This window comes from Brassica napus, chromosome C7 (assembly GCF_020379485.1).
Source record: "Brassica napus cultivar Da-Ae chromosome C7, Da-Ae, whole genome shotgun sequence".
NCBI lineage: Eukaryota > Viridiplantae > Streptophyta > Magnoliopsida > Brassicales > Brassicaceae > Brassica > Brassica napus.
In genome coordinates this window covers 27774937-27786858 of record NC_063450.1, presented here as the reverse complement: position 1 = coordinate 27786858, position 11922 = coordinate 27774937, and the positions used below count along the sequence as shown (strand labels likewise).

The following is an 11922-nucleotide window of genomic DNA, read 5'->3' as shown; positions in this document are numbered from 1 at the left end:
TTCGGATCTGGACTCGTGATACTGTAAGATCTGGCGCCCTTTAGATGAGGAGGAGCAGCACACGGTGGTTGGTGGGACTCGCACCTCTCCGAAGATGAAGAGGTTGAGTTCATCAGTTGAGAACGATGCTCCATACGCAGTTGAAAGGCTTGGGCAAAGTCGCCAGAGAGAAGTACGACAGGATATAAACCCGAAGACCAGAGCTTTGCGGCGGCGAGAGAATCCTCTCGACTCATCGCTGGAAGAAGGACCAAACGAAGGGATAGGACCGCACGTAGCAGCACGGCGAAGATTCGAAGCTCTCGTCTTCGTCGTAGCGTCTGTCGGGACCTCCTTCCTCCAAATAGCCAAAGAAATCGAACCGGTAACAAGCAGATAGCACAATGAAACATGAAGTAGAGAGTGACGGAGAAAAGTATACTCGACGCAGATGTCCAGAGCCGGCGAGAAAACGCGTCGCCGGCGCCAGAGGCCATGGATCTAGGCTGAACCTCGAAACTCGTGTCTGGGAGGTTAGGGCGAACTCCATTTATAACTAAAGGTTAAAAACTTAAAATCATATTAAAAGCCCATCAATCTTTGAAATGGCCAACCCAACTTTTCGCCCTAAGACACAGTCACATATACATTATTGATTTTAAGTTGTGTCTTGTGTGGGAAACTATATTACATTGCCATAACCCTAACTCCAAAAATCAAATTAATTGATGATATCTTTTGTGTTTAATCTCTAGATACTGAAGATACTTAAGCGAGAGTTAGGTTCCGAGAAGTCACGAAAGATACTTAAGAGAGTTAAGTTCCGACTAGAAATGGAATATAATGTAGGTCTCAAAATGTGTGATGAGAAGCCGTGTCACACAAGCATCTCCAACACGGCCACATAAATTGCATGCCCTAGTTTACGTAATGAATATATATACATAGGCACACGCAGATTGATATTCATATTGACATGACGGTTGAAATCGCTTGAATGGAAGTTGTCTTACTACTACTTGTAGTAAAAGCATGAAGCAATCTTCTATGGTCCATTCTTGTTCGATACTATTTCGTTTTGTTGTCTTTCTCATATCCTTTTGTATCTTCTTTGTGACAACGTCCCATGCCCAAGTAGTCCACCGACGGCTCTGGCCGTGGCCATCAATACCTTGGCCATCAATGCCTTGGCCGTATCCATGGCCAATGGAACCACCAGAACCTGGCCCACCACCAGGCCCATCACCAAATCCTGGTCCACCATCTGGCCCATCTCCACGCCCACCAATACCACCTAAGCCGCAACCAAAGCCACCACCAGCGCCTGGTCCATCGGCATGTCCACCAATACCACCTAAGCCTCAACCAAAACCACCACCAGCCCCTGGTCCATCTCAATGCCCACCACCTAAGCCGCAACCAAAGCCACCACCACCGCCTGGCCCATCGGCATGTCCACCTAAGCCTCAACCAAAGCCACCACCAGCGCCTGGTCCATCGGCATGTCCACCAATACCACCTAGGCCTCAACCAAAACCACCACCAGCCCCTGGTCCATCTCAATGCCCACCACCTAAGCCGCAACCAAAGCCACCACCACCGCCTGGCCCATCGGCATGTCCACCTAAGCCTCAACCAAAGCCACCACCAGCGCCTGGTCCATCGGCATGTCCACCAATACCACCTAAGCCTCAGCCAAAGCCACCACCAGCACCTGCCCCGTCTCCATGCCCACCTCAACCACCAAAGCCGCAACCAAAGCCACCACCAGCACCTGCTCCATCACCAAAGCCAGGCCCATCACCGCCACCACCTAAACCACCTAGTCCAGTTCCGAAACCTGTACCACCACCTGCCCCGTCACCAAAACCTAGCCCACCTGCTCCATCGCCAAAACCAAAACCTAGCCCACCTGCCCCATTACCACCTAAGCCAGAAAACAAAACCATACCGGCCGTGTTTTTCTTCGGGGATTCGATATTTGACACAGGGAATAACAATAATTTAAAGTCAAAGATAAAAAGTAACTATCGTCCCTATGGTATGGATTTTCCTTCCAGAGTAGCCACCGGTAGATTCAGCAACGGAAAGGTCGCTTCTGATTATATATGTTCGTACTCCCTCTCTCCCAAACTTTCACCTTCATCTTCTTTTGCGCCAAAATTTGGCCCAGTGTGTCTTTTTTTGTTGATATTGGCTTAACTCGTTTTTAAGTATTTCCTCTAAGTACTTTTCTCATTGTTTCGTGCTTCCACTAGCTACATATTTGGGAGTAAAAGAAATAGTACCCGCATATTTAGACCAGAAGCTACAACAAAACCAATTACAACGAAGCGATCTACTTACGGGCGTCTCTTTTGCTTCGGGTGGTGCTGGCTTCGATCCTGAAACATCTGAATCAGTGGTGAATTAAGATCAAATTGACAATCCCTTAGATCATTATTTATCTTTTGCAACGTTAATTATTATCAATACACTGACTTATCATTTTAAATTATTTAAATCAGGAGGTTATACCAATGTTGGACCAATTGTCATATTTTCAAGACTATGTAAAGAGAGTAAAGAAGCTAGTAGGAAAAAAAGAGGCTAAACGAATAGTGTCCAAAGGAGTAGCCATTGTGGTCGCAGGAGGCACCGATCTGATTTATACATATTTTGGAATTGGTGCTCAACACCTTAAAACTGACATCGACTCTTACACCACCCTCATGGCTGACTCTGCTGCCAGTTTCGTTTTGGTACATATTACTATTATCGAAAACACATAACGATTTAAATTAGTCCAAAAAAGAAAACTCATACGATGTGATTTTTTATCAAAAAAAAATAATTTACATGCAATATTTGGGCAGCAACTGTATGGATATGGAGCAAGACGTATAGGAGTGATCGGAACACCACCGCTTGGTTGTACACCATCACAAAGAGTAAAGGACAAAAAAATTTGTGATGAAGAGATAAATTATGCTGCTCAGCTTTTTAATTCTAAGCTCGCTATTATTTTGGATCAACTGTCGGAAACCCTACGAAATTCTACGTTGGTTTACATGGACATCTACTCTATCTTCAGTAAAATTCTAGAAAGCCCTGCGCACTATGGTAATTATTATTGTTATTATTCATATATGTTGATTATCATATATCATCATATGAATTTGAAAAACATATTTGCATGCAGGATTTGAGGAGATAAAGAAACCGTGCTGCAAAATCGGATTAACGGGAGGAGGTGTATTCTGCAAAAAGAAGACATCAAAAATTTGTCCCAATACATCGTCTTATTTGTTCTGGGACGGTGCCCACCCCACTGAGAGAGCTTTTGAAACCTTAAACAAAAAACTTGTTAAAAAATACCTCCGTTATATTTGATTAATAACTATCTTTGTTACATTATTAATCTCACCAAAAGGAAAACTTTTGCAACGTATTATAATGTAGGCATGAGCGGTTTCTGCGACTAATAATGCAAACAACATTTGAGATAGTCATGTAAGCCTTTGTTTTGTATCAAACGTGAGGAGTGTTCCTCACCGAGCCAGTCATGTTTATCTAAGATTTGCACTAGATTATGTAAGAAAAAAGATCTACACTATATTTTTATAAAGTATTTGAAATCTGCATGGAATAATAGCAAATGTTAAAATCTTATAGTTATGATTTACAAGAGATCCAAGACCACTATAACTTAAAAACATTAGATTATTGGGTCCCTAGATTATTGTTGGATTTAAATTTTTTTAAAAATTTATAATTGAATTACACCCTCTAAAAATTTAGAACATTTGTATAGGTTCTAGTGAATAAATATAATATTGCTGCTATGAAGTAATCAAGTTGAATATAGAACATGAATGATAACCACATTAATATGATTAAATCTACACATTTGTGTAGGTTAAATCACTCTGATAATTCAATGCAAATGTGTGGTAAGACCTGATTTGTTAGGTTTACTAAATATAAATTCAGTCTAATGATAGAAGTGGGGAGTGTTCATTTAACCACAAAATAAATAAGTTTCATACCATTATTTGAGGGACTCGATTAACTCTCTCAACCCTTCACTTGTGTATAAATCTATGTAAACCGATAATGTAAAAATTAAAACGAAAAACACAAAATTAGAGCCAGTAAAAAACAAAGAAAAAACATAAAAACGTACTTAATTAGCAATCTCTTTGAGATGGATTGTATAGCCACAAAGTTTCTAGTAGTATTGTTATCTTTATGGCTTTCATGTATTCATGCTATACAAACTGGAAGATTTCCAGCGATTCTTGCATTTGGAGATTCGATTCTCGATACTGGTAACAACAATAAGCTAATGACAGTGTCGAAGAGCAATTTTTTGCCATACGGACGCAATTTTCCTTATCATATACCTACTGGAAGATTCGGGAATGGAAGAGTACTATCGGATTTAGTTGGTATATTGTTCTTTATCCAACTCATAATCAAACAAATTTTAAAATATTATTTGACAATGGAGTATAAACTAACAGTTATATATAGCTACATTCTAAAAAATGAAATGTCATGATATGTGTATATGTAGCCGAGGGTTTAGGGATAAAGAATCTTGTACCTGCTTTCCGTAGCTCATTTCTTAAAAGTAGTGAGCTTCCTACAGGAGTTTGCTTTGCGTCTGGTGGTTCAGGGTTAGACAAGTTCACTGCATCTATACAGGTAACTAAATAAAAACATAATAGTTATTACCTTCAGTAAGAAAAGATAATGATCTTGATTAAATTATCCTATATGGTAACGTTAGTTAAAAATAAACCCTATGTGGACTTCTTTTATAGGGCGTTATATGGGTACAAGACCAGCTGAAAGACTTCCAAAGTTACATACAAAAATTAAGCCAAGAAGTTGGAGACGCCGCTAAAGTTAAAGAGATTATAGCCAATGCCGTGGTTCTAATCTCTGCTGGAAATAATGATATTGCTATCACATTTTTTGCAACTCGGGCTAAGAAATTGAGATACAATATCGAAACATACACTGATCAGCTCATAGAATGGAAAACTACGTTCATGCAGGTATGTAAGACAATCTAAAATGTTTTGGTTATAGTTCTTCTTATTTAAATAATATTGTTAAGTTATAACTATTCTTTAATATGACAATCAATGCAGAATCTATATAATATGGGAGCTAGAAAATTTGCGGTCCTTGGAACGTTACCACTAGGGTGTTTGCCAGGGGCGAGACAATTGAGCGGAGATTTGATTTGTCTTCCCCATGTGAACCATGGTGCTAAGATATATAATCAAAAGGTAGCGAATTTGGTCGTAAAATTCAGACAAAGTCTCCCTGATGGCAAATTCGTCTACATCGATATGTATAACTCACTTCTTGATGTCATCGAAAATCCTAGTAAATATGGTAAATTGATCAACACTGGCTTAACTATTAATACATGTGTTGGTTTCCTTGCTGCAGATATATAAAACCAAGGGTTATAGTTTAAAATTTTTAATACATTTCAGGGTTTAGAACGGCAAAACCATGCTGTTGCTCGGTGATGACTCCGGTTCCATGCTTAGATTCTGGTAGCCATGTATTCTGGGACTTTGCACATCCTTCTGAAAAAGCCTATAAAGCCGTTCTACCCAATATCGTCAGTGTCATCAGCAATAAACTTGCTTAGTCACTATATTAGTGTAATTTTCTTTTTATATGTTTAGATATTAAGGCCCATGAACGGTGGTTTAAGTCTGGCACTTGCTGTTAGTACTTGTGCTCATCTCTGTGGTTTAGTTTGGCTCATATTACCATCACTAATAAATAAATCATGGATGATTTCATTAGGCCCGGCTCAAAAGATAGGTGGTCTTGTGCCATATAATATTTTTTTTCCTATATTGAATTATTGATAGATGCTTCTAAAAGTCGGATCGATAATTTAAAAGAACTTCAAAATCTAGGACTCTATAATAATACTTGCTCCGTTTCATTTTAATTATCGTTTTAGATCTGTGGACATAGATTAAGAAATATTTAATTTTATATATTTACTAAATAAAAATATCAATCACAAATACACCTATCCATATTTCAACCAATATAAAAATAAATTAGAATATAAAATTAATAAATTTTACATTAAAATTATAAAATGATATTTATTTTGAAACAAAAAGTTTTACTATAAAATACGACAATTAAACTGGAACAGATAAATGTAATGAAAAAGTGGGGAAATGGCTTATTCCCTTATGAACTAGTTGTTCCCGGCTTTTCACACATGAACTTTTAAGTCATGCCAAAAACCACATGAACAATGAAAAAATGACTTATTTCCCTATGAACTAATTGTTCCCGGCTATTTCACACACGAACTTTTACGCCATGCCAAAAGCCACATGAACAACTCTATTTTTTGAATTACATACACAAACTATTGATTTTAAACTAATTTCCTTAAAACCGTAAATGGTGTTATTTAAAAGTTAACTTGGATTATATGATAGGTGGAGAGACGGTTTAATTTGGGTTGATAAAAACATAATACTACGTCGTTTTTTTTTCTTTTTGTCAACTTCTCTTCTTCTTCAAAAATCGTTTTACTCTTCCTCAATTGGGGATAAAATTTATTATCATGCAAAAGAATAAAACATTTTACATGATGCATAAAGAAAGAAGAGCAGAAAATACTAACTTACCAATCTCCATGTATTGTCACAAGGAACTATAAAATTGGCGCAGTCTAGGACGCTTGATTGGTTCCGTAAGCGGATGTTACTCTCAGGTTCCGGTTCTGCAGGGATTTATATATTCTCCTCAATCCAGAAATTAATGTCATATGATCTCTTTATACGCTTTATGTCATATAACTCGAAAATATCTACCCCAACCGGTTACTATGTCATATAACTCGAAAATGCAGAATACAATTTTTTATCCTCAATTGATGATGAAGAGTAAAAATATTTATGAAGAAGAAGAGCAGTTGACAAAAAGAAGAAGAAAAAAACGACATAGTATTCTGTTTTTATCAACCTAAATGAAACCAACCCTCCACTTGTAAACCAAGTTAACATTTAAACAACACTATTTACGGTTTTGGGAGAATTAGTTTAAAATCGATATTTTGTATATGTAATTCAAAAAAAAAATTGTTCATATGGTTTTTGACATGGCTTAAAAGTTTGTGTGTGAAATAGCCGAGAACAACTAATTCATAGGAGAATAAATTATTTTTCCGTTGTTCATGTGGTTTTTGAGATGACTTAAAAGTTCGTGTGTGAAAAAACCTGGAACAACTGGTTCACAGGGGAACGAGCTATTTTCCCTGAAAAAGTGACGACCTTGTATATTTGCACCCTTAGCGCTCCCCCAAAACACTCGCCAAAGCCCGCACTGGATTTCATTCGGCAATCTATGTGCTTATTAGATTTCTATCTATTTTTGTGTCGAAGAAAAATTAAGTGAACATCTCATTAGCTATTTTCCTTGGTTACTGGACGTGTATGTGTATCGAGCCATGTCTCCAAGCTAATTGAATATTCTAAGTTGACTGTTTATTTGATCATCAACTCAAATGGTGGATATGTAAACCCTGAAATCGATCAAAGTTTAAAATTATAAACCCTTGGCTTTACACATCTACAACAAGAAAAACAACCCATATTATCATCACTTCAATCTACACGTAAGTCACAACATCTAGTAGAGTATATCCTTGCTCCGAACAACCGGTTTTCTTTTTCATTATTATTTTTTTTGTTATAAATGCCATGCATAATCTTAATAGATTGGGACCATCAATATTACTGAATAATGCAAGAGTCACATTGCCTATAAGCCACACTAACTAGCTCAAGTAGATTTTGGTTTTCTAATTAGATCGTCTAGTCGTATCCTAACACGTCAGTTCGATAACCCTGGTAATATATGTGTATTAAATTACATTGGACATATATGTGTTTCCAACAAGCAACTCTGAAAATTATCGACTTAAATTGAAAGGATGTGACTATTCCAAAGGTTATGAAATCCATTTAAGTTGAAAGGTTATGTGTTAATTTTAAAAATTGTGAGTATTTAAAATGAAAAATTGTAACTTTTCATATAAGTACCATTTCAAAAAAAAAAAGTTTTAAATTGAAAAGATGTGACTATTTAAATAGATTTTTTAAAATCTATAAATAGTCTATGTCAATGCTATTCTCAAAGTAAAATTTTCACTAATCTAATAAATAGTGAAGAAAAAAGGTTTGTACAATAATTTGGTACAAACTTTTAGAAGATATTAAAATAAAACGCTGTCAACAAAAAATAGTAGAAGATTGTGTTTTTTCGGTATGTCACTATTTTTTTAAATATGTAACTATTACAAATGGTTGTGAAAAAATTATTTTCAGCATATGATATATTTTTTATAATAGATTATGGTAAACTATAATTAAAGTGCTTTTTGTAATGATGTGTCTCTTCAGAATATATTAATTCTGTTTAAAAATAATTACTTATAATCTGAAAAGTTATGATTTCCATATCTATCTATTTTTGAAGAACTATAATTAGTCCATGTTCATGATCTTGGAAAAGGGATTCCTCTACACCTTTTTGGTATATATAATTTCAAATTTGTGATCTTGGCTCACACGTTACAAGAAAACGTCGTCAACTCCGACGACAATTAGCGATGACTTATTTCATCGGAGAGATTGTGACAGAATTGCGAGGACTTTCCGAGAACATACGAATCTCGGAAGTTTCCGATAATTCATTTTCTCAGTGTTTTCCTGTAGTGTTATGTTTGTATCATGCTGGGAATAATTTTTCTTATGATAAACAGGATTTGTCGAAAGATTTTCGATATTTTTTCTTGGTAGTTTCTTGGTACAATTAATTTGACGAGGATGGGTTCTATTCTCGATAAGGCCTCGAAACAGTGGAGGGAGAATCATCGGAATTCTCTCGCTAATACTTTTCTCGCTAATTTGTTAATTTGAAAGATATTAAACTTTTGTATTCTAATATTTCAACGGTTATGTTCTTTAGTCAAATATTATGTTCTTTGGTTTATATGTTACTGATCGTAACTCTCTAAACGTTGCAAGGCTAAGATGTATGGTGCATGCAACATGATAAAGATCATGCCATGGTTTCCCCGAACAACACGGTTGTTATTGTTAGGAATTGTTATTAATAATTGGAATCTTATTTAATATTAATAGTTGTGTCTTTTCTATTAATAATAGGAATCTCATTTAATGTTAATAGTTGTATTTTTCTATAAAAAACTGAGATTAGTTTTTTTTATAACATCTTACTGAGATTAGTTTTATTTTTTCAATATGCAACCATTGCAATATTTTTATAAATAGATATAATATTTTATTAAGTGTCTTTGTACAAATATTAGTTTTAATAGTTGTGTCTGTCATTATAAAAGTTGTGTCTTTTCATAAAAATTTGATATTAGTTTTGTTTTCTAACATGCAAATACTGAAAAATTATAAAAATAGTTAAAAATATTCCAATAAGTGTTTTCTCTACATTTTTGCATTATAAAATTATTGAATATTTTTAAAAAAGTATTTATAATATGTTATAGGTGTCTTTATTAGTTTTAAGAGTTGTGTATTTACATATAAAAAAATGAGATTAGTTTTGTGTTTTCCATTTAATGGAGTTGTGTCTTTTCATAAGAAACTGAGTTTAATTTAATTTTTTTTTTTAGTTTAATTTAATTTTACTATGTAACCATTGGATTTCTTTTTAAATATATAATATCTTAATAAGTGTTTGGATTTTTTTTACAGATATAATATCTTAAAAAGTGTTTCTGTACAATTATTAGGTTTAGAACCTGTGTCTTATCATTATAAGAGTTGTATCTTTTCATGAAAAAATGAATTAGTTTTGTTTTCCAAATGAAACTATAGGAAAAATATAAAAAATAGTTAAAAATATTCCAATAAGTTTATTTCTACATTTTTTCTAATTATGCAACTGTTGTATTTTTTTAAAGTAATTATGATATCTTAATAAATGTCTTTATTATTTTAAGGAGTTGTGTTTTTTCATACAAAAATGAGATTAATTTTGTGTTTTTCAATATGCAACTATTGGAATTGTTTTAAAAATTAGTTTAAATATCTTAACTGATGTATGTCTTTCTACAATTATTAGTTTTAAGACTCGTGTCTTCTCATTAGAAAAGACTAATTAATTTTTAATAAGTTTTTAAATATCTCAATAAGTATATCTTCTTTAATTATATGTATTTTCATATGGAATAGAATGTTTTTTTGTAATGATGTGTTTATTCAAATATATTGTAAAAGTAATATCTTATAATAACTATCTACTCTATCTTGAATAATAGAATAGCCTTTGAACAAAACAAAACAATAATAAAATAGTTTTTGATGTCAAAAAAATTATAACTCTATCCAAATAAATGTTAAAGGTTGTATATTTTATCTTTAAAATGTGTTTTTTTCATCTAAAAATAACATTGATTTAAAAGAAGTTTCAAAATATATAAGTATGTATTTTTTCATCTTAACATTGTGTCTTTTTATTTTAATAATTATGTTAGTTTAAAGTTGTTTCAATGTCTAAAATTTGTCTTCTCATCCTAACTATGTGTTTCTTCATCCTAATTAAAATTTTCATGTGTTTAAAGAAAATTTTCAAAATTTACAAAAATGTATCTTTTATCCTAATAATTGTGTTGGTTAAAAAAATAAATACATCAATTTGATAAATGTGTTATTTATTTAGAAAATCATTATGACACATAAATATGAGAAGATTATTAACAGTTTAAATGTTTTCAACCATTGAAGTGAATCATTGCAATTGTTTGGTGGAAAATTTTCAACTGTTTATAAGAAACATTGCAACTGTTGGTGGTGATGAACCATTGCAATTATTGTTAATTGTAATTTTTGGTATAAATCATTGCAACTTTTGGTGTTAACCAACTATTGCAACATTTGGTGTTAACCTACTATTGCACCATTCAGTCTTCAATATAATAAATTGTGGATATTGACTAATCATAACAAAAAAATCACAATGATTTTATAAGTTTTCTCATTATAAGAGTTGTGTATTTCATTAAATTGAGATTATAATATCTTAATAAGCGTCTTTATTAGTTTTAAAAGTTTTAACTTCTCATTATAAGAGTTTTGTCTTTTCTTAAAATATTGAGATTAGTTTTGTGTTTTTCCAAAATGTTACTATTGGAAAAAAAATTCTAAAAGTAGTTAAAAATATCTCAATTCATAAGTAGTTTTAAGAGTTGTGTCTTCTCGTCGTAAAAAGTCAATTTATTCTTAATAAGTTGTTTAGATATCTCAATCAATATTTCTTCTATAAATATTTTTTTTTTCATATGCAATAAATTTTTGAGTATTATTAATAAAATAATAAAGTTGCATAAAATATAATTTTGTAACACATCTATTTCCTCAAAAATTAACAATTATAAACAGTTTTGTAAAAAAATATTTGATGAAATGTAGCATATTTATTTTTATAAAATGAGTTCCCGTGCGATATCGCACGAGTTCTTTACCTAGTATATACAAGGAAAGAAACATACTATTTTAAATTTGAAAATGACCTTTTTTATCAAGATTTATATACATTTTTGGCACAATATGTATGCCAGGTTGATATTGAATACATATATATTATTTAATTTTGTCAGCCTAGCTAGTTTTTTTTTTTTTTTTGGCGACGCCCATCTTCTAAGATCAAGCGATAGAAGGGTCTGAGTCGTTCCGAAGAGACGCTCTGTCCGGCTGGGTCTGATCTATATGGAAAAAAAGAGTACCGCTACATCTCGCCTCCTTAGCGAGAGAATCTGCACGCAAATTCCTAGTCCTTGGTATGCGGGTGATGTTGAGCTCCGAAAAACCGTCTCTTAGAAGTCGGAAAGAAACTAGCTCGTTATAATTCACAATTTCA

General features: G+C 33.2%; 2 protein-coding genes across 3 annotated transcripts; both read left to right on the top strand.

Moving 5' to 3' along the window:
- The first annotated feature begins 936 nt into the window (after nucleotides 1-936).
- LOC106409779 (anther-specific proline-rich protein APG-like) lies at nucleotides 937-3548 on the top strand. Its single transcript, XM_048763562.1, has 5 exons — nucleotides 937-2089; nucleotides 2238-2383; nucleotides 2487-2720; nucleotides 2835-3081; nucleotides 3161-3548. The coding sequence occupies exons 1-5, from the start codon at nucleotides 1012-1014 to the stop codon at nucleotides 3349-3351; spliced, it is 1896 nt and encodes a 631-aa protein (XP_048619519.1). The 5' UTR covers nucleotides 937-1011; the 3' UTR covers nucleotides 3352-3548.
- A 522-nt stretch (nucleotides 3549-4070) lies between these two features.
- Nucleotides 4071-5919, top strand: LOC106410017 (GDSL esterase/lipase At5g63170). 2 transcript variants are annotated; one of them, XM_022707378.2, is made up of 5 exons: nucleotides 4071-4409; nucleotides 4613-4668; nucleotides 4788-5024; nucleotides 5121-5370; nucleotides 5475-5919. In XM_022707378.2, exons 1-5 carry the CDS (start codon nucleotides 4166-4168, stop codon nucleotides 5633-5635), a joined length of 948 nt encoding a protein of 315 aa, XP_022563099.1. In that variant the 5' UTR covers nucleotides 4071-4165; the 3' UTR covers nucleotides 5636-5919. The 2 variants fall into 2 exon arrangements, with proteins under 2 accessions (XP_022563099.1, XP_013705988.1); XM_013850534.3 differs by having other exon boundaries at nucleotides 4538-4668; nucleotides 5475-5904.
- The last annotated feature ends 6003 nt before the right edge of the window (nucleotides 5920-11922 follow it).